This window comes from Tachypleus tridentatus, chromosome 8 (assembly GCF_004210375.1).
Source record: "Tachypleus tridentatus isolate NWPU-2018 chromosome 8, ASM421037v1, whole genome shotgun sequence".
In the NCBI taxonomy this organism is placed as follows: Eukaryota; Metazoa; Arthropoda; class Merostomata; order Xiphosura; family Limulidae; genus Tachypleus; species Tachypleus tridentatus.
This window is the reverse complement of record NC_134832.1, coordinates 80,267,454-80,291,339: the sequence shown is the minus strand read 5'-3', so window position 1 is coordinate 80,291,339 and position 23,886 is coordinate 80,267,454. Positions and strand designations below refer to the sequence as shown.

Here is a 23,886-nt window from a genome sequence, read left to right as displayed (position 1 = left end):
AATGTTTAATAATACCAAAAGGAGGGGCAGAGGAGGAATTATGAACCCTCATTTAACATGCTTTTTGTTCAAAACTATCATTGTACAAGTTTGGTTGAGATTAACTCGGCAACCTAGGAGTAGTTAGATAATGGACAAATAGATAGACACAGATGTTTGTACTTTAATATATAGACTGATCTCTTTTCAGTTATTGCTTGAATGTCATGGATATAGCCTTTCCTTTCATATGATATGAGAAAAGTGTGTGTCTGTAGAACAATAAGTCTTAATTTATATTCTCCATTGAATGTTTGCCATTGGTTTAGCACAGTAAAATTTTTACATAGTATTTTGTATACACAATGTCAGTCATTGTGAAAATTTACTTTGATGGACTTGTTTCATTCATGATTTCTATTGTGTAAATAGTTAACTTATTTGACAGAACAAGGCTTAAATTAAATTGGTAATGCCTCTTCCTTAAAATGTAATAATGCCTACCCTTCACTTTGTCAACATTTCTCAATCTTTGTGATGTTGTCATAGAAAATATCTCGTGTAACTTGGGACACACCACTAAATACTTGGTTAGGTTGCTATATCAGATGTGATTTTAATAAAGTTTGCTGAAATCAACACATTACTATAGTCCAGCCCTGTTTGTCTGGTCAGCTGTGGGTCTAAGCAGTTAATGGCTACATTATCAGGGTTTTCTATATTACCAGGTGTCAACGTATGGAGGCAACTTTGAGATCAGGCTGAGGCCTCGAAGGCACAGTAAATTCCATTTAACTCATCCATAATGCTGATTTTTCTGTGCTCTTCTTTGATACAGAATGTAGTAATAACATCTTTGGAGTACTATTTTTGTATTTCCTGTCTAAAAGATAAAATTGTATACTGTAGTTTTAATTAACAGGTAAATGAAAAATTTAGGATGACAATCGGTTTTGTGATTTTTCCTTGTACCACACAGTATCATAGGCTAAGGCATTATGCTTTTGTTTATATGAGCATGTGGTGTCAACTGGAAAGATGATACTCAAATCATGAATCAACAGTTTTCTTCCATTTTCATCAATATTAGAAATGATTGCATGATTAGAAATCATTGCATGATCTGTAATTGCTAGTTTTGCAAACTGATGTTCATTAATTAAGGTATCAGTGAGAGAGCAGAGGTGGGGAACATTTGTCTGAACGTGATGATTTAAATTGAAAATATGGCTTTTTATACCATTGAATAAGCAAAAATTTAATCAGAAATTATGACACTAGAATTTAGCATGCACTTTCCTACCTTTTTCAGTTGCAATCAAAATTTGTCAGCCTAAGTTGTCAACAACTTAAATGTCATAAAACAGTAGACATCACACTCTTGAGAACCACATTTTTCAAATTTCAATCATATGTTTGTGTGGGTAAAATTCTTTCTTTCTTTTTTTCTCTTCCAATAAATGTGTGATCAACAAATTGTTTACATGCCAATCAGTCCTGACTGCTGCTGTAATGTAATGTAAATTAGACCTGGGTGATTTTGTGAAATAAACAAGACATTTTACAAAAATACACAATACAGAAACAAAACATTGCAGTAAAAATATAGCTTATTCCAACCACAACAGTAAGCATTAAAAACAATAGCTTGCAGAAAACATGCACAAGGGTCTCTGAATATAGTTTATCATGACAGATTGTTCTAGAAGCTCATAATCACAAATAAATATGTCCTTTCACAGTTCATAATCACTAACAAGTTCACAATCACAAAATGTCCTATTGCAATTCATATCACATCCCTTTTACACATGTTTGACAAAACTGTCCAGTGTGGGCTGTGAAGTGCACTTAGTGATCTTCTCATATTGGAACTGTTGCTGGGTGGCCATTAGGAAGTCAAGGGTCTGACAGTAATTCTTCTGCCAAAAATGGAGCTGCAGAGCAGCTAACATGTCCTGGATCTCCCCATCTGTGAGTTGCCTTGAGGGTGATGTAGTGGCTTCATGGATAAAGTGACTCTCCCATTCATCATCCAAGGTGCCGTGAGCTTGGCAGTTGCCATCCACAGCCATGTGCTCTTCAGCTGACATTGACTGTGGTAGGATCAGAGCAGAGGTGGTCAATGCTCAAGAAAACATTTTAGTAAGCACATAAATTCCACACAGTTGAACTGCCTTCCTGCAAAACAATGAAAACAAAAGAAACTTGTTTTTGTCATAAATGCTTTCCATCATAGACATCTGGGAGATGCAGCTATACACTACCTACAATGACCATGTTCTACTTGCACATGAGAGATTAACTCAAGGACTTGATCCTTGTAGTCATAAAGAAGTGAATACATGTATAAGCAGATAACAGGAACAGTTGGCACTGATACTGTAGTGCTCACAGTTGCTTAGGTTAAACAGTTGAAAGCAGTTGAGCTCTGGGTTACAGCTGGTGCTGGGAAGCATTTATGCTGCCTTAGGTCCTGAGAAAGCACAAGTATTATCTGCATTCCATGTGATACTACCTTGTTTTTTTGCAGGAGGAGGCAAGCAAACAGCCTGGGATGTGGACAGTATATCTCACAATTGCATGCTTGTTGCCCTCATTATGTTCCATTGGCAAAACACAGTCTGCCAAGGATATCTAAAACAGTTTGTTTATTGCTTTACTTCAAAACTTCAGCTGAGTTTCACATTAGTGAAACAAGGAATATACTATTTGCCAAAGGAATGAGAACATTGGAGGACATTTCACCAACAAAATGGAGAGTTTCATTTCAGACTGGATATATATGGAGCCAAATACTAAACACAAATCCTGATGTTCCTTCTCTGGAAGAATGGGGCTGGGTACATACTTCTGACATGTAGATTCTGAAGTGGATGTTCTTATTTTAAGCCAGTAAAGTCTGTTAGTAGCTTGACTATTGTGGATACATAACAACATTTCATGGTTTGTGCAAATATTGTGAGGCAAACTTGAGTTTTACAGCTTTGTGTACTTGTTTTGCATTGTACCAGATGTGAAAACTGATTTATTGCATTCCCATTTATTGTCCCAAGAGCATGCTGATTACAAGCAGTAATAGAATTTTTTTTTAACCTAATTATAGCAGATCAGTTATAGTAGTTTGGGATATTCTAGTGTATGATATATTTTTACATTCTAAATGTATATTTGAAAGCTACATTATGGTACAATCAACATAAAATAAAGTAGCATTACTGAAACATGGCATAGTAATAAAAGTAAAACTGATACAGACCAGCTGTCTTTGGAGAGGCTGAAGGATCTTAAACTTAAAGGTGAATTTTACAGAAAAAGAATTTTTGCAGTCAAAAGAACTATTCATACCCAATTAATTTTGCAGGTTCATTTCAATTTTTTATAAAAATATGTGCTAATAAATGAAAACATAGAACTTGGTGCAGAAGGAGCCCTTTCCCAGCAGCAGTTTAGAACGCTTTTAGTTTTTGCATTTGCCGCTAGGAAAAGTACAATGTAATGATGTAATAGTTGCCAAAACAAACTGCCAACACCAGCACGCGTTGAATGTAAATAAACACAGCCAGTGCATATGGAGAAACAGAGGTGGAGTCTGTTTTGACTTTGTGTTCTGAACAGTGTCAAGTAGCACCATATCAATTCAAACCTACTCTGAACAAACCTAGAACAGTTACTTTTGACACAGGTCTGACAAGTTCTAGTGATGAGGACAGTTCCACGAGCGAGAGTAGTGTAACTGTTAGTGATACTGATAGCGCCCAGGCCTGTTGTGAGTCAGTCGTACCTCCAGTGGAAGAATGGTAAGCCTAAGTCATGACAACAAATATGGTCTGTCTTATTTCATGTGCAATTTTAAGCATCTCAAAACCTGTCTGGTGTTTATAAATTATTGGTGTCACAGACTGGGTTTTATTTTTTATACTTCACCAACTATGGTAACTAATGCTTGGCCCTTCCACAATCATTGTACCGGGTATTTATGACTCGTAACAAAATTAATTTCAATTATACATCATAATTCTGTCTATAAAATCAAACTAGATGTAGCAGTCTGAATAGTTAATTTAATATTTACCATAAATGTATAATTTATATGACATATTCCATATGTTTGTGCAAGGTGTAGGTGTGGTTTATGCGAGCAGATGTCAACCAGTAGAGAGTGCGTTAGTTGTAGCTCATACGACAAGGTGTCAAACCGATTAAAAGATGAAGAGTGCATTACCCAGACTTGAGGCTTTGATAGAAATTGCCTGAATATCGATGTCTTGGAAGCATCATACTATGAATTTATTGACTTGAATGATGAGGAGCCAAGTCACGAGTGTGTATTTATCAAGATGCAGCTAAACCTAAAATAGTATATTTGTGTTTAACCTACAATTAAAGATACTGTTTATCCAAAACTATGATCCTACTTGAAACCCACGGAATCCAAAACAGTGGGATCCAACACAAAACATGAGCGTTCAAAGTGATCTTGACAAAGCTTTGCATGGTGTGAAGGAGTCCAGTTCTTCCTATTGACCATCCACACCCACTTGCCGGTTCCTTCTCCTTGCACGGAAATGAAAAGAAGCTTTTGCCCGATGTCGAACAATTTTTACAACCATAAGCAACGCTGTAAACCACGTTATCATAAAACAAACAAAGTAGCAATATCAAGACAAAAAATAGTCTCACAAAGTATGTAATCCGAAAAAAAGCACCGATAGATTTACATAAAACATCAGCACTGAAAGGAACAAAATGGTCGGTGTGCAACGAAGCATGGTTGGCAAGTATTACATCATAGTTGTAAAACATCATAGAAACAGCGAATGACCGAGAGAAACTTGAGTTCGAGAACTTGCATATTTTGTTTCATTTTTTACTCAAAACTAAAGTGTTTAAAAATATGGCAACCACACAGGAATTTTTCCTAACCAAAGTACAGTTTCTAAGACAATTCTTAAATTTGTTGAAAATTCACCTTTAAGTGGTTTGTAAAGATAAAATCTGATCTACTTGGATGATGTTTTGATTTTAAGTTGGTTTTTTTGTTTGAGGATTCTATTGAATATCTCAAAATGTAATATGTATATTCAAGATAAAAGTTTGAAAATAAAACCAGGAAAGTGTGGATTCATGTGAAAGTATATGTCTCAGTCCCAGCATATGGACAATTGAGATGTCTGCATTATTCTAAGTTGTTTTTGAGATAGCCACACATCTGTCTGCATTGGCCAAGGTTGGTAGCACTGGATGGATGCATCAACATGAACAGTAATTTTATTAATATAGTATTCTTTGATTGAAGCACTATTGTTGTGTTGGCTTTAATCTGATCAAAATTGTCTATTAATCCTAGATACGGCAAGTAATTGTGGGATTAAAGCAGTATTGTCACATGTAGTGGGAGATATTGGGTATATAATGATATGTATGAGCCAAACACTAAAGATTCCATAAAGCTAATTGTATGACATAAATAAGGAATTCCTTGTGTTTCTAGTATTTTTCTCTGCTATCATGTAGTGATTCAAAAATCCAGAAGGTTTACTTGCATGTTGGGCCATACATTTTGTATGCATTTTCTGTATACTATCATTCAGATCAGCAGCATGAAAATGCCAACAAATTACTTTATCAGCAAGTAACTCCATTTATTGAATGTCCATATCTTCTAAGTCAAAGCTGTTACAGCAGCATTGAAGAACACACCATATCATTAGTGATAGTTGTTTTTTGATGGACACATCATGAATGATCAATCATGAGTTTTAGGAAGAACAGCTGAAGAATTGAAACACTTGAGAACAACTACTTATCATGCAGCAATGTAAAACATGACTGTTACAAAATAACAAATACATCTTTGACACACACAACACATTTGTACAGTCAGTCAGGAGTGCTATATGGTGTATTAGATAATTGTTGTGAACTGCTTAAGCATAGTATCCAATATGTGATGCAGCTAGTGGTTCCCAGAACTTTAAGACAAGGATTACTTGAGGCATTGCATAATGCAAAACTATAAGACACCAGGGAGTGTCGTACACCATTTTAAATGTGCAGAAGTGTTTGTGTTTGTTGGAAGACATTAAAAGATGATATAGATACTAATATATTTGAAGTCCATAGGAATAACCAGGATTTCTGGCAGAGAATTATAGGAACTTTGAAGAATAGTACCCTAGTCATAGCACAGTTGACTTCTCTATGTAAAGCATATAATAATAACTGTTGGGTGCTGGTTGTTATGGATCATTTTACCAAGTGTGCTATAGGTTATATATTGATTAATGCTTTTCAGTAATATTTCACTATTTGCTAGACATGATTAAGAGCACTGGGACTAAGAAACCAATTTCAGTGCCCAGATTTTTGCAATGCAGAGTTGTATTAACAGTTAAGAGATATTTAAGTTTATGACCCATGGATGGAATTGAATTGATTGAGAATACCCATGGTATGTTATGATAGTATACCATTCAACTGAGTAACTACTGACTGTTGCTTCTTTTGAATCAACTGAAGTTTGGGCAAGTTTTACACCACCAATGAATCTGATGTAAGGCTCTGTCTTGTATAAGAGAGCTGCAGTTTCTATATGAACATAAATTTGAAAAAAACAAAAAAAGACAACAAGGAAGCTTTCACTTATCTAGACCATCCCATCCACTGAACTAAACTTAGGGAAAAAATCAAACTCATAGCCATTCCTTGTCATTGAAATATTTATCAAGTCTTCTCTTAAACTTCCTTAAATCTGCTGCATCCACCACATCTGAAGGCAATCCATTCCAAGGACCAACTACCATGTTAAACTATTTTAAATGAAAGTGTGTTCTACGTTATAAGAATTTATATTTTTGTTCTCTAGTCCTATCATTCTCTCTATTAAATACAAAGAAAGATATATCAGCACTGTCAATTCTCTTAGCAACCTTAAATATCTCAGTCATATCCATTCTAACTATTTCTTTTCAAGAGAAAAAGTTTGAGATATTTCAGCCTCACCTCGTATGACAACCCTTCAATTCAAGATACTGTTCTAGTAACCATTCTCTAAACCCTTTCCAACAATTCAATGTCCTTCATAAGGTAAGGAGTCCAAGACTGAACAAATACTCCAAATGTGACCTAACTACTGATCTATGCAATGAAATTATAACCTTTTTAGAATTGTATACAGTATTTCTGTAGATGTAATCTAAAATCACGTTTGCTTTACCACCAGCAAGAGCACACTGTTTTGATAGCTTTAGAGAATGGTCAACTATTGCACAAAGTTTGTTTTTTTTTCATAACACTGTGTCTGTATAGTAGATGATGCAATGGGTAAAGTGGATATACATTAATTGTTGCATATTAGTAATGGAATAAAGGTCAGACCTCGTTGTGTAATATGGCTATGACACATTCTTGTGGAATGTAAGAAATACTGTTCTAAACTGTGTCCCGTATGTTTATGGTTAAATGGGATGAAGTATAAGTTAAATCAGTATGATATAGCATGAAAACATTAAACATGTTGAAGAGCTGATATTTTGTCACCAGGGAGCCTTTCAAGAACTTATTGATTCAAGAATCAAAACTGGATGAGCATATTTTCTCTAGTAGTAAAAGTTTGTGTTGTATGATTTTAACTGAGCTGGTGATGAAGGAAGATATTTATTTAAGAACTTTGATGTTTGACTAAGATAATAGCTTTAGTCTCCTGATCATTATGGTCAGGATTAATTGCTTTGTTACCTGGTAGGATAATTGTGAAATTAATAAATCAGTAACTGCCTAGTTTCCAGGAACAAGAAGATTTGAAATATCTAAGAATCTAAGAAAGAAAAACTCATTATTACAATGATGCTTAACAATAGATACCTGGAACACTTGATGAAAAAAGAAAATGAAGATAAGCACTAAGTATAAATGAAGAAAATTAGATATATAACAATATTCTCCTACATTTGAGGTGTCTTAAAGATGAAGAGGGTATACAAACAAAATAAAGTTGTAACAACATTCAGAAACCACAAGATATTAGTGACAGTTAATTTATATACCTACTACCTAAAAACCCAAGGGAAAGGGAACAAAACATCCCTGAGAATGTGGACTCTGGTGCATTTGAAAAACAAAACCAACATTTACAGAAATTAGAATTAAGGAACTTATTTGATGTACAAGACTTGATATTAATGATCTATTCCCAATTACTTATTGTGCAAAAGAAGTTTCTATAGTAAGATGTGATAATACTAAAATAATCAGGTATAACACACATGTGAGGGGAAAAAAAAGGTTTTTTGTGTCTACCTGACATGATAACACACTTGGTCAATCTTGCATAGAAGTTAGTGAAACCACAATTTCCCTCTTGAAAACATTAACATCATTGTATTCAAATCCAAGTAAGGGAATCTAATCAAATGGATAACATGCAAGACTTTTCATTAAGAAGATTCAGGATCAAATTGTGGCTACTACCAACACAAAAATAGTCTTTCTGAGGACTTAATATAATTCCCGAAAGACAGCAGCAGGTTAGCAACTTAAATATAGGATAAAGCTAGATAATAAGTGATATCTAGTTGTATATAAATAATGTGTGTGTGTGTGTATACAAATTAGTTACTAATTAATAATTAGACTTAGACCATGATAACAATTCATGTCCAATTACCACAACATTACCATTAAATAACTATGTTTTAGATTCAGTAAAAGGGAAGAGCAAAGATGTTTATGGCCATCCTTTGTGGCTTGGTCTTAAACTTTTGAGAGTTATTGCATCAAATGGACGTCATCTTGCTACCAGGCTGGTAAGTTTGATATTTAAGGGACTGAAGTTTTTTATTAGTAAATTTACTACATTTGCCAAATAGCATACTAACTTATTTGTGAAAAAGATATGTAAAGTTTACAATTTATAATCGAGTTTTATGCTTTATGTTTTTAAACATTTAACACATGTCTAAAGACTTTTAAAGATGTTTATATCTGTTTCCTCAATTGCTATACACCTTAGAAGTTGTCAGTACTTTAGACATGGCAAAGTGTACTGGTAATGTAGTAGGTGGAATGCATTAATACCAAAATATTTGTGTTTTAATATATTGCTCATAGTTAAGTATGAATTGTGGTTCTGGTCATTTAATGTGAATTTTTATTAACGTGGTGCTTTGATCTTTAAAGCTCATGGTTCCATAGTGTTAAAACTAAGTTTTCTTTCTTCTTTTTTTTTTTATTTCAGGTCAAAGATTTTAATATAATGGAACTTGTTGCTTGCTATATAACCATTGACCCAAGGTAAGAACTCCACTAAGTTATTGCTAAGTACAAAAATTTAAGTTTACTGTGTCTGAATAAGATTTATATCTGTGGTGTACCATTTCTGTTTTTTTAAAAGAAATATACTACTTTATTAAAAACATATATATTTGTAGTTGTGTTGTTTAGAAGTTGTGACACTGTTTACAAAGATGGGTGAAAAATTCCACATATTTAATTTGTTCTTTATCCTTAAATGCCTTTTTAATAAATGAAATCCTTTTAAATTTGGTACTGATAACAACAGAATTATTGCAAATGTATTTGTAAATCAAATAGTAGTTTTTAAAATGTTCATGGTTTTAACTTTTTTCATAAATATTTTTCATTTAGAAATATTAATCTTGTGAATATATATTATAGAATATTTTAAGTTTCCTGTTTCATTTTGTTTATATTAATATAGTCATAACATAATGAAATTAATACACTGCATGATAGGTGTGCATATATTCTAATCAAATAATAATTTTACTTATTGAAATCATGGAGCTTCACACCTTCATAATATTTTGGCTTCTTCTCCTTTTAAGTATAAATTGTTTCAACAAGATTTCAAGCATTCCATACTTGGGAAAAATTTTACTTTTGTAAAATGCAGTTTAATGCTGAAAGTTTACATTTTACATGAGTGTAAAGTGTCATTCTCATGTGATACCAGGCCATCCCATAAATGTACTTCATTATTACTTGAGGTATCTGTGAGATACTTACATTATTACATGAGCTTTCACTGCAAGAGATGTAATGTCACAATAATTAGGAACATCACAGTTTTACCATTAGATAATACTACTAGTTTCTTTTTCTGTACATTTATTGAATGTTCTACAGACAGGAATGAATACAGACAGATTGCCTTAAAACTTAAAACATTGCAAAGTTGAATTTTAGGGATTCACATTGTGAGTTTGTGTATTTTTTATCATATTGTTGCTTTTAGTTCCTGTATTGAATATTGATAAAGTGTAATATTATTTATTTACACACTAAGTTAGAACAATGAAGCCACAAACCATACTTTTTCATTTAATTTTGATACACAATCCTAGTGTAATAAAATTTGTTATTGGTCTTCCTAGACTTACTGGCCTATACTTAAATTTTGTAGCTCAAACAAAACATGAAGTATAGTTATAATATTATATTTTATTTCAGTTGTTATAACTTGTTCTTAGTTTCAAATGGAAGTATTTAAATAAACTCTCAATTTTCTTGCCTACGTAGTGTAACATTTGTTCACCCAAATTTCTCAAGCATCTGTTATTTGATGTCTAGTTGAAAATAAATTAATATTTATAGTATTGGTACTACTAAAGCATAGTCTAATTTCTTAATCTTCAATCTTCTTTATTTACAGAGCTATAAACCAGAAAGTTGGACACACTTGCTCTGCTCTCCTTTCTCATCCTCTCTTTCACAATTTGCCATTAATTCTCTCTGACGTCTGCTTGTACATTATTTACAACTAATAGAAAGATAAAATTTCAATTTACCAAATGATATGTATATATATATATATATATATATATATATATATCCACCTTTTCTCAGTTGTTGTTTCCAAATTCATATCAAACAGATAAGGGAATTATTTTAAGGCTTATATGCTCTAGTTAGAAAGCTAGTTACATTATGATACTTATATGCCAATGTTTTTCCATGTTATTATTTTGTGTTCTTAAGTAAATGTCTAAAGAAAATAAAAACTATTTGATGTAGCTGTACTATCTTTACAAGAAAGTGAGCACAAGTTTTATTGGTGGGCTGGAAAACAAAAACTGGTCAATGTAGTTTTCTTACATGTACTTTGTTATTAAGAAACTAAAATGTAAAAGTTAGGAAATTATTACTTGAGATTTGTTAGAAAATAAAAAATAATAGTAAATATCTCTATGAGTATGGATTAGACTAATGATAATGCATTTCATCATTTAATAACACAATATGAAGTACATATTCACCATGTGAAGTACATTTTTTATCACAGAATATAAGTTAAACATGGTTCAAAGAACAGTTATGACCTGTTACTACCCTTAAACGTTTTAAGATAAATATTGTAATTGTCTGCTACAATCTGCAGTCTTTCTAGAAAGGAAAAAAAAAAAAGTAATTTAGACCTACTTAAAATTTTTAGTAGTTTTGTAATGGTCATCTTGTTGGTCAAAGTGACCAAGTCCATATAGTTTTAGAGTAGACAAAATATACAAGTTACAAAGATTTACTGAAAAAATTTTGGATATTCATGTATGATGTTTTAGAGGTTATGCAAATGAAATTTGAAGAATTTAAGATGAAAACAAGGACTTTTTAACATTAACATGAAAATTGCCTTGTCTGAGTCACTCTGATACCCATATGTTTACAAACAAATCTTTAGTAAAAATACTTAATTAAAAAATTATAATTTTTTGTGTAATAAAGACTTGTAATCTTTACTATAAGCTTGTAAAATGTTGTGAAGATGCTCTTATTTCAGTAAAAGCTATAGAACTTAAACTTTAGTAGTTACTTGGTGGTTACGAAATTGGTTAAAATGACCAATAGAGTTAATGTTTTAAATTATTTGTTAATTATTACATAAAGATACAATTTTCTCCTGAACATATTAATTAGTATTGCCAATATCAGTTATAAGTGATTCTAATTTTTGTTTAGACAATTTAAAGACAAACTTTACCAGTCAGCAATTTGCTTAGTAAAACTATAAAGACAGAATCGTTGTTGCATGGATAAAATTCTGTTTGCACTGTCTCAACATTTTCCTGTCCTGCAAAACACTTAATTGTTAATAATAATATTTAGATGGTTATTTTATGTGAAAATATTCTGTGTGTATATACTCTTTTCTTGCTGATACTGCCAAGTAGAAGAAACAAATAAAACATTGTACTTGCTAACCTTCAATACAGAATCATTGGACAAGACTTTCAAGAGCCTTACATTACAGTGATGTGGCCGTAACTTTATGTGATTGTAAGATTTCCTCATAATAATAATCATCAATTACATTTGTCACATTACACTAGTATTATGCTCATTGTATATTTTGACACTACATTCTTTATTCATCTCTATACAGTTTTTCAGAGATAAAGATTTTATGATAGTATTTCGATTACACCATATCATGCATGTCATATTTTGCTCAGTTAAATAGCTTATCAAGGTGGTTGGAATAAGGCACATGTAGTGGTCTCAAAGCTGTGTGGCCTGGCATGGCCAGGTGGTTAAGGTACTCAATTCGTAATCTGAGGGTCGCAGGTTCAAATCACTGTCACAACAAACGTACTTGCCCTTTCAGCCGTTGAGGCATTAAAGTGTGACAGTCAATCCCACTATTCGTTGGTAAAAGAGTAGTCCAAGAGTTGGTGGTGGGTGGTAATGACTAGCTGCCTTCCCTTTAGTCTTATACTGCTAAATTAGAAATGGCTAGTACAGATAGCCCTTGTGTAGCTTTGCATGAAATTCAAAAAACAAGCACAAAGCTGTTTACAGGAGCAATTTGTTACAAAAACAATTATTGTGGTGTGAACTCCTTTGCCTGTATTATTAGGCTTGTTGTACATGTTTTATAATTTTTAACATTGCTCAGTCTATTCAGTCTGTTATAGTTATTCAAGAAGATGGGTACATAATAATTTTAACATGAGCTGTCTGCATTACACTCATGGATCTCTGGTATATCTTTGTAAACTTTCTTATTGCCACCACTGTATATACTGGTTACTAATTATTGTAGGTCAAAGGTGATTGTGAATCCAGTATTCAGTGGTGTTGTTAACACTAATCATGTCAAACTTTGTTTTCACAGTGATGGTAAACTTCCAGTACAAGAAATTGTGAAACTTTCTCTAGAAAGTCTGAGAACTTGGCGAGTATTCCTGGCATATGGATTAACTTCTGAAGTTTACATGTAAGTTCCATATACTTCTCTTACTTTTAATGTGAATGTTTTATTTCAATAAGGATAACAGATAAATTATTATCCTGTAGTTAAGAAAATAGAAATATTTAATAAACAGTGAAAAATACACAAAACATTTTTATTCCAAGAAATTAATTAACATTTCTGAGAACTTATTAGAACTTATCAGAGCTAGTATCTACAGTGCTAGCTTAGCATATATTTAGTTATGACTGTTGTTTTTTTAAGCTCAAGGTTGGGAAACAAGGGGCAGAAAGTAAATTGTAAGTAAGGAATTACTTAAGTATTCAAATAGGACATGTTGATTGGTACATCATTTCTATTTATACACTCACATCTGTTTTTATTTATATAATTACACTCTCTCAAATTTCTGTCTGTTTATGCATGTTTTAAGATGTATACATTTTTCCAATCATAATTATAATCACAGTTCTAGAAATATTCAGCTAAAAGGACATAGTGTTACCATGTTTTGTGTCATACTGTCTTACTAAAACTAGTTGGCTCGAACTAATAATAATCAATTTAACCTTTGTTATTTTTTGTCTTTTACTCTCACTTGTATTGCCCTATGGAATTTCCTTATTGTTTTGTACCCTCAATAAAATCATTTGTTCCAAAGATATATAAGAATCTATCTATATCAAAATAAAAACTATGTAAGCAGTTGATTTTTTACTTAAAATTAAAAATAATTTATCATTCATTGTTTATTTACACATTTTGTAAAAAACAGCATGTGTTTCTGTGATGATTTTTTGTGTGAGCATCTTTTGGGTGTATACAGCCTTAAATGTTGTTTTGTTATTTACACTATTTCAGTGTGAGACTTATCCCAGTTTTTGTGTATAGTGGATGATTTGAGCATAGATATTTAGATATTAGTGTTGTTTTTAATCTTTTGGTTATGTTAAACTTGTTTTTCTGACTTCAAAAGGACTAGAGAGAGTGGAAGTCTTCTTACGTAAATGTCTGTCTTAAATGATGTAGTTTTGTATTTTTCATACCTCTGGAGTAAGTGTTGATGTTGTTTATGGGTGACTGTGATTTAGTTTTCAATGTTACATACCCTTACAGTGACTACCAGTCATAATTTAGTTTGAAACATATTTTTATACCTGTGCAGTGAAGTGTAGATGTGAAAAGTTTTGAAATTTCACAAGTCTTTAAATCTCTCAGTTTCAAGGAAAATCTGTAAAAAAGAAGAAAAAAAATCTTTTGTTAGGACTGTAATATTACTTGCATTTCTTTGTAACTACTTTGATCTTGTGAATATAAAATGGAAAAAAAATCATCAAAAAGAAATAGAGAGAGAGAAATAAATAGATCCATGTCCATCTGTAATATATTTCAAGATTTGGGATCATTTTGATAAGAGAGTGCTGAAGATGATTGGTGTTTGGTATTTCAAGTCAGAAACCCAGCATTGTGGGTGCATTGTCATTGTTTGTAAAACTGGTTGCAGTGGTAATATATGTAGATATTTTATAGTTTGTCACTTTTGATATTCTAGACATGATTTTTAATGATTGAGATTCTACCTAATTATTTTGTAGGCTTATGCTTAGATATGAGACTAATTACTCTTAATTGTAAGTAATTTTCAGCAGAACTTCTTTTGTTGTTCAGACTATGATATATGATAAAAAAAATATTTTTGAATTGGCATTTAACAGTTTAACTCTAATTGTAATAAGTTTTTCTTCTGAAATTCTTCAGATTAAACTATACCTTTATTGTCCTTTTTACTAAACAGAGAGTTTAGGTCTTTATAAAGATGCTGTAATATCTTGATCATATATAAAAATTGTGTGACCTTATTGATCAGGTTATGTCATTGAGAAAGGGATAAGAAAAAAACTTGGTTTTAGAGCAGGTTAGATAGAAGAAACATGTAGTGAAACATTTATGTAACAGATATTTTCAATAATGAAGAAGCATCCAACAAACAAATGAAATTAGTTTTGCTTTTTAACATTTTTCAGTATTCAGAGATCTCTTCCAGTGATGATTCGACATATCCAGTTCTGTCAAACACTGTCTTTGGTGGAAGATGTAGAGAAACATAGATTTGATTATCAGTATATAGCTTGTCTTCTGCAAGTTCTAGAAGGAGTTGTTCATATTGCTGGCAGCCATACAGAAATGAAATCTCCCAGAAGGTATATCAAAATTGCTTTGACTTTAGATAATTGTGTATGAAAATCATAACATCTTTAAATAACTTCTTGTAAATTGATATTTTTAGTCATTTTCTAGTTAATATTCTAGCAAACTAAATATCAGTTTGTTTGTTTTTTCAATTACCACCACTGAATTAAATTTTTCATAATAAGAAATTACACTTAAAATGAATCAATATCTTAAATGATTTTTAACTAATATTGAATGTGAACATTCTGTAATGAAACATAAAAATCATATGAAATTATAGACTTCATTATAATTCTTTAAATTTTCTTTTGTATGTGGGTTTACATCTTCAACAGAAATGAGAAGTTGGACCAGCTCATTTTTCCATCTGTACACTGGACCCATGTTACTGGACTTTTTCCACTGATAAGAACTTTACTTTGCAGATGGTTATGGGAATTTGCTCACAGAGATATTATAAATGTAAGATTTAACATATTTCCTAACATAAATTGTGTTTAATATAGAATAATAAAATTCAGTAACAAGCTGATTGTTGCTAAATGTGCATTTATATTTGATTACTGTTATTTTGAAATGATTGTTATGCATGATATGATCATTTAAGACGTCATAAACTTTTATAAAGCATAAAACAGTATAAAAATGTTCCTAAAAGCTCAACATCTACAAGATAAAATGCAGATATTAAGTAATACTTTAAAGTACACTCAAGTCTGTGTATATAGGGCACATTGAACTTTAGCAATTGAACTTTATAGTTCTTTCTAAATAAATGCTCTCAGTATTTAGATTGACCATTTGGAATGTGAAAATACAACACTTGATTACTTTAAATCACTTTATCTTTTGAATCTTGTAGAAATATATAAGGTTGCTTAGGTTTTTGTTTGCATCAGGAATGTTTCTTGTTGATAAGATTTTATCTATTTCCTCTTCCACTGTAACAATTAATAAGATTCTTACCATAAGAATTTATGAGTAATGCTTGATTAGTGGTATAAAACTGGAATATACTTTGGTTATTTCATCCTGTCAAAGAAGTATGTTCTTGGCAAGAACTTATTTACAATTGAATACTGTTTGAGAATGTTTCTGCTACATAAAGGTTCTTTTATTAGTATATGTATGACAGTGTGTTTGTGATCTAATATTATTTCAGTAATTTCTTTATGAGCTATTCCTATATCATTTATTGATATGAAATTTACAATCCTTTTAATATTGAAACTCATAAAAATATTCCATGAAATTTAGTATGAACAGTATATTTAATGCTTTTTTTGTCTTATCTGTTTTAGCAAGGACTGACAATGCTTTCCTGTTGTATGAATTTTGTTGGTTCTTACCTCTGGATGTCAAGTAAGCAGGTAATTGGCATTTGTATAATCTGTCTTGTGAAAATATCACACATCAAATAATATCAACATCTATAAAGCTAGGAAAAAAATATGTATATCAGGTGCAAAATTTGTGAAAAAATCTAAGTTGCAGATGTAGTTTGTTTGTTTTTTCCACATTTTTAATTTATTCATTTCACATCCCAAGTCAGAAAATTTGCAAAAATATCATTTCATTTTTACCTTTTGTCTTTCATAAGTGACTGACCAAGAGGCCTTTCATTCAATACCAAAACTTGTGAGCTGGATGGAAAAATAAGATAGTTTGGATAAAATGTTATTTATATAGGAGATGTAAGGCCTTAAAAGTCATGGTCCACTGATTAATCCCACATTTGTGAAATATACATAGTGATACTTAGTATAAATCTAAATCCTACTACAAATCCCACATTTGTGAAGTATACATAGTATACTTCATATACATTTATGACGTTTACCCATCTTTTACATTAGTCAAACAGAAGTAACAGTTCGTCACATGGTCTTTCTGTTCTCGCCATATCATCGGGACAGCAAACAGAATTGCCTTTCGAGTGCCTCTGAGCCAAGCTCTCAGACAGACAGCACATGTCGCACAACAAATGTGAGGCGCCCATTCCTGGTCTTGATCACCAATTTTACAGCCGAAGTACAGATGATATGCTTTCTTCACAAGAGCAGAATGTATTGAGGCTGTTACGACATATACAGGACACCAATCGTCCTGCAAAACGTCTATAACATCTAACTTACTTGCTACTGAGGCAATGCTATATTCTGAAACAATGCATTACAGCTATAGGGTCTATATTAATCCAATGAGCAGCATTTGTTTATGCAAGCCACTTTTATAGCCTGCTAAGACAGTGTCAAGCTGGCTCCGGCACACCCAGGCAAGATACTTCCATAGAACAGCTTCCAACCTGGTCTGATTCCATGCTTGGATATGCCCACCTGCACAAAACATTGTTCACAGGTCTCTTACATAAACGAAAATTTTGGACACAAATATAAGAAAAATATTGACAAAACTGGAGATTTCGATTAAGCGGTACATGATGGGCAAGTTTGGATGTTAATTTCGTGATCAGCAGCCAAAAGCTAAAGGAACACCCAACAGTGTTCAAGAAGCAAAATGTTGTTGTGCATTTTGGCACTATTCTAGTAACCCTCCTGTGAACCCTAACCAACATTTCAATATCCTTCCTAAGGTAAGGACCCCAAGACTGAACACAATACTCCAAATGTTGATTAACCAGTGACCTACACAAAGAAATTGTATTTAGTATATTTATACATACAACTTAAAATCAATTGGCCTTACCACTAGCAACAGACACTGTATGGATGGCGCCAGAAAAGAATTGCTATAACACTAAGATTCCTTTCCTTCATAACACTCTTAATGTTATTCTCATCCAAATTATACTTATAATTAAATTATGATTACCCACATGCATTATCTTGCATTTATTACAATTAAGACCCATTTGCCATATATTTGCCCAATTCACTAAATGACCCAAATATTTTTGTAAATCAGCAGCATCCTCTTTACATCTAGCAACACCTGAGATCTTAATATCATTTACAAATTTAAGTAATTTGTTGATCTATACTTTCATTCATGTCATTGGTGAAAACCAAAATGACAAAAGGTCCTGACTGAGCCCTGAGGTACCCAACTGTGACATTATTACAGTTTGACTGAACTCCATTCTTCCATACACTCTTATATCTAACTTGCTATCTTATCTATCACATCTACACAGGTATTTATACTAGCCTTTTATGTAACAGCTTGTCAAATGCTTTCTGAGAATCCAGATACACCAAATCTTACACCCTTGCCTTCATATATGTAAGCAGAAACATTTTCAAAGGATGTGAAAAGTAAAGCAAGATTTTCCATTAGCAAAACCATCTTAACAACCCAGTGAATTTCTAAAGTTTGTTAATAGACTTGCAAAGCATCTTTCAACAGTTTCCAAAACTGTTCCCACAACTGGTGTAAGACTAATGCAATTATATTTACTGGGACAATTTTTTTACCTCCTTTGAAAAGAAAAGTTATCAAACTAACTAACAATTCTCTTGTACCTTTCAACTATTCAAGGAGTGATGAAAAGTAGTAGCAAATAGCTCAATGTTTCCAGTGTTTGACTTCTTTCACACCCTTTGAAAGTATCTATCTCACCAAGGAGCTTTATAGTTCTTTAAACTTCCCAATTTTTTTATTAACAAGCTCAGAATCAAAGCAGTCAACTTGTTAGATCTCATTTCCATTTATCAACTGTTCAAGTTGTGAAATAATGTTTAAATCTTTATAAGTTACAGTCAAAGAAAAAGCAAAGTGTAATAACCAATCATCTCATAATTATCAGATACCAACCTTCTTTTATTATTCTTTAAGGGTCCTACCCTCATTTTAACATTTTGTTTACCCTTAATGTATTTGGAGAAATCCTTACTGTTAATTTTTACATTTTCAGCCAATGTCTTTCTCGTGCATACTTTCTGATGTCAAAATTTACTGTTTCACCATACCAGCCAATTTTAAATTTCTTAAATTTATGATACTTTTCTTTAACTTTCATCCTTTATACTTCTTGTGAGACAATCTGGCATTTTTACTTGCAGCTACCTTTTTTCTCTTTATAAAGAATAGGTTTATATTGAATATTTAAAATTTTATCATTTAAAATTTTCCACATCTGCTCAGTGTCTTAAATTATTCAGCTGCCCAATTCACGATAGATAATTCTTGTCACGCATTTTCAAAATTCCTTTTTATAATTTATTCCCAAAATATCATTGTTCTTCATCTCCATATGCAGTAAAACATTCAACCTCATAGAACAACGATCACTTAAACCCAGAGATTCCCCAATTTCCAACCTCTCGATCATTTTTACACATGTAGTTAGCAATAAATATAATGTAGCAATTTTATAGGTTCCTTGACTAATTTCTGAAGAAAGCCAACTTTAAAAATTTTCAAAAACCTATCTTCTTATTATATAAATACCAATTTTTTTTACTATAATTTATCATGCTTAGTAAGTAAATGAATTTTTATGCCACCAATTTCTTTGTTGTTCCTTGAACTCTAGCGTGAACAAAACGTTTTTTTTTGTTGTTTTTTTGCAAATACTTTGTAGAGGTTGAGAAAATCACTGGGAGCATTCTGAGCTATCGATTAGTCATAACCACACAGATAAGCGAATTAGGTGTACATTAGTAAGCATTTTCGAAAACTGAATAGACGAGCAGGGCAAATTTGGTTATTAAAACTTGTAAATAAAATATTTGTGTCTTCATCTTAATTATTGAAGAGCTGTATTTTTTATACTTTTCTTTCTAAAATATTTAGGTAAATTAAATCTTTTCAAGAAATATTTACTTGTAATAGAAAAAAATCTCTGGTGTTAAGCTTATATATTTTTAGTATGCAAAATAAATTCTGACAAGTAAGTTATTTTTACATGCTTCTAATTACATGTCATCTAGTGATAGTGAAAATGATGTGTGATTGACAAGATAGTATAGAGTGAAAATTTGTTCTTTTCATTATACATTTTTTGTTAGTATGTTAAATTCTTTAAATTTTAAAGCTATAACATACAAGAAGAAAACAAAGAGCCTGTTTTGTACTTTTACTGTAAAACACATTTTAAAGAATTTAAAAACTTGAACAAATTTAATGGAGAAAGTATGATTGCCATCAGAGTACTAATTTATTAAACACGATTTCAAAACCTATGATTAAATATTGGCATTATTTGGAAGTTAGATTCTGTGGTTTATTTTAATTATGCTTTTTTTACATTTATTAAACAGGAACTTAGTTATGAAATCGGACAAAATTTCCGCATCTATAATCTTGAAAGTTATTTTTTTTGTTTACTGACTGTTTATAATAATTTTAAATGTTGATAATAGATGAAAATTCTGTGTTCTTTGTAATTAAGCACAAAGCGACACAATGGACATCAAAACCTAGTTTCTAGCAGTGTGAATCTACATACAAAAGCTAGTTTATTTTTATATTTTCAGACTTTGCTGAGGAAAAATGAATTTCAAACCTTGCTAATTAAACGTTTATGTTTTTTAAGCCATCTTCATCCTTATGTTTCTTTTCTAAAATAATATTTAGTTAAATTAATCCTCTTACTTGAAATTAATATAACATGTAGCATGCAATGCTTCTAGTGTTAAACTCAGTAACTTTTGTCTAAATTGTTTCTGAGAAAACATATTTTACTTTTGCAACTGTCCATCATCTAGTGACGAACAGTGGCATTTAAATGATAAGGAGGTACAGGGTATGAATTTGTAACTTTCTGTTTTGTCTTCATTTTTGTTTAGAATTGTCTTCCCAGATTAATTACTGAATGCCAAAATAGTATAAAAATAATAAAATAATTTAAATGTTATATGGGTTTTAAACACAAATACTAATTTACAAATATAACAATAATTCTTATGAATAAAAATACTCACCTCAATGTCTTTAATGACAGATGGAAAACCCAAGTCATGATCTATAATGATGGAGAATTAAAGTTCTTTGGTTACAAAATCTGTGTGCAAAAATTTCAGGTGTAAAAAAAAAATGTGAGATACTATGAAAAAATATTGAAACATTTTTGAATAAAAAATTATGCTCAAGCAAAATTGAGAAACAAACTTTTATGTTTTAAGAATGACAAAGCACAACCACACAATATAAATTGTTTTCCTGAGTTCACTTTTATGCAGAATGGATTGTGAGGTTACTGTTTGAATAATTTGACATACACATTTCAATGATAACAAAAAAAGTGAAAGAAACAGAATATTTTCAGCACTTTGAACAAGAGAAATGTTTGTGAATTTTTTTCTTTTCTTATGGCAAAGCCACACCAGGCTATCTGTTGTGTCCACCAAGAAGAATGCCCCAAATTCTTCAAATACAAAATTCAGATACCTTGTTGCAATAGATCTGCAAAGCAAAACTGCAAAATATAATTCTGCTTCTGTGCATGTACGTGTATTTAAAAATAGCAATAAAATATACTACACACTGATTTTTTGATTTTGACTGGATAACATTTTTACATTCAAATCCAAGTAAATGTTCAAGCTGCATTGTAAACACACCATGCTTATGCTCATTTTTTACATCCAAATAGTTTCATAATTCTTTCATGCTCAGGTGCATCAGTTCATGTTTTTTTTCATTGAACTGCAAAAATGAACTACTGAATGAAACAGTCTCAAATTTCAGGCAATTTTTTTATAAACTGTGTAGTTTCATAAATAAATTATTATTTTTATATATGATATTTGTATAAATTTACAGCTTTGAAAATTTAAAAGGATTTCTTGTTGGTGTGTTTTTTCTTAAGAAACAATTAAAACTTGTACTATAATAATATTCTACATATGCAAAGATAAACAGTGTAAGAGTAAGTTTATTATTATTAATATGCCTAAGTTAGTGAAGCAATACAGCCTGCTGGGTGCTATTGAAATCTGGCTCTAACACACAAGAAATTAAAATGATACATATTTCATTACATATTTTGAAACATGCAAAGAATGATACTGATATACTCAACTATCTAATATAAGGTTTTCATTCTTTTTAATGCTGGCTTTTTCTTCATTCTTCTTTTCTTTAAATTTTGACTTAATTTTTTTACTTCCTCCCTCTCTTTGGTTCTGTGATAGACCTAAAACAATACAAGATTCTGTATTAGTAAACAGTTACCAATCATGTTAAACATATGAAACTTGCTATACATTCTGACAAAATCTGATAAATCCCAACACTGGTGGCAAACAAAGGTTACAAGCTGAGCTCATGAAGGAACAGTACCCTCCAGGAAGCCAGCAAAATTGTTGGTCACACATTTGTGTCATCGAGAAAAATGATGGATTGTGGCACCACAAAGAGGAGGGACAGGTAAGGGGAAGGACAGGAAACAGAAATCAGGTTCACACTCAGATCTGACTGAGATAAATAGGCTATCTAATGTGAAAGGCAGGTTTTGTTGGAGAGATGCCACTGGAGACTCAAGGACTCTAGAACTTGACAATTGTCAAGTCATTTTGTATTGATAATAGAGTCAGATGCAAATCCTAGAGATAAGAGTATGTAAAATGATTTGAGATAAGATAGCATCATAACCTAAAAATCCTATCATCAGATAAACCACATGCAAATGCCAGAGACAAAGACAATAAACAAGCCAATCTGAAGGTAAGGAAGGTGAGAATGTCCCCACCAAAATAGGATGGAGGTAGAACATTTGGTCATAGGTAAGACTAATGGAAGATTCAGGGCCTACCGCCAAAACAGATAAAATCAAACTCAACAACTGTTGATCGAGATATCAATAGTCAGCGCTAGGATATGCAAGGGCAGACTGATCCAAAGTCTATGGGGGACAAGGCAGACAAACACCATCACCCAATTGAGAAGTGAATGGGACAAGAGAAAAGAAATTAGGGTTGAGAAGTAGATTCATGCAAGAATAAAGGACTTAGGTCGTATGATAAAGGAGCAAAGGTTAAGATATAACATACCCAAGAAATAAAAGTCTGAACAGAATCCTCGGAAAGGGTAAGTGAATGTCGGCAACTTCAGGAGGTGGAAACTTTGCTCCACATCCTCCTGAACATGTGGAGCCTTATAATGATTCAATCCTATTGAGAACAAGTATACATAAATCTCCCAATGGTTTGCCAGTAGCAAGGCCTCTGGTAAAGTGCCTACCAGTATTTTCTGCCCTAATAAGCCGAATTTCTGGCCTAAATTTTGAACCTGATTTTGGGGTCGGCATTGATTCGATCACTCCTTTTCGAAATTTCTTCTTCTTAGGAAATGTTTTTCTTTTGAAAATTACCATAGGCTGTAATTTTGTCCCATCAACAAAGCACGTTAAGACTACAGTGAAGTGCGTTGTTTCTGGAATTTCATTGGTTACCTAATTACAGTGAGTGGAGCCAATAGCAGAATCACATATTGATTCCATCTCTGTCTCGGTATGCGACGCGTTCTGCTTTACTACAGAGCGTAATGATCAATACACAACATGCATGCTGACGCTGAAACGAAACTAAGAACCATTTTGA

General features: G+C 31.8%; 1 protein-coding gene and 1 long non-coding RNA gene across 4 annotated transcripts in view; one reads left to right on the top strand and one right to left on the bottom strand.

The window, feature by feature from the left end:
- LOC143222779 (RNA polymerase II-associated protein 1-like) overlaps nucleotides 1–21,830 on the top strand; it is a 35,636-nt gene extending 13,806 nt beyond the window's left edge. The window contains exons 6-12 of one of the 3 annotated variants that reach the window (XM_076449741.1): nucleotides 8,680–8,786; nucleotides 9,218–9,273; nucleotides 13,112–13,213; nucleotides 15,234–15,390; nucleotides 15,718–15,844; nucleotides 16,684–16,752; nucleotides 21,664–21,830. In XM_076449741.1, the coding sequence (XP_076305856.1) occupies nucleotides 8,680–8,786; nucleotides 9,218–9,273; nucleotides 13,112–13,213; nucleotides 15,234–15,297 (329 nt within the window). In that variant the 3' untranslated portion in view covers nucleotides 15,298–15,390; nucleotides 15,718–15,844; nucleotides 16,684–16,752; nucleotides 21,664–21,830. Of the gene's footprint in view, nucleotides 1–8,679; nucleotides 8,787–9,217; nucleotides 9,274–13,111; nucleotides 13,214–15,233; nucleotides 15,391–15,717; nucleotides 15,845–16,683; nucleotides 16,876–21,663 lie in introns of those variants that run through there. The other 2 variants (XM_076449740.1, XM_076449742.1) reach the window with 2 other exon arrangements.
- Nucleotides 14,261–22,485, bottom strand: LOC143222780 (uncharacterized). Its single transcript, XR_013012480.1, has 3 exons — nucleotides 22,368–22,485; nucleotides 21,268–21,308; nucleotides 14,261–14,420 (listed from the first exon to the last, which is right to left on the bottom strand). It is a non-coding gene; the product is annotated as an uncharacterized LOC143222780 (long non-coding RNA).
- Nucleotides 22,486–23,886: the final 1,401 nt, after the last annotated feature.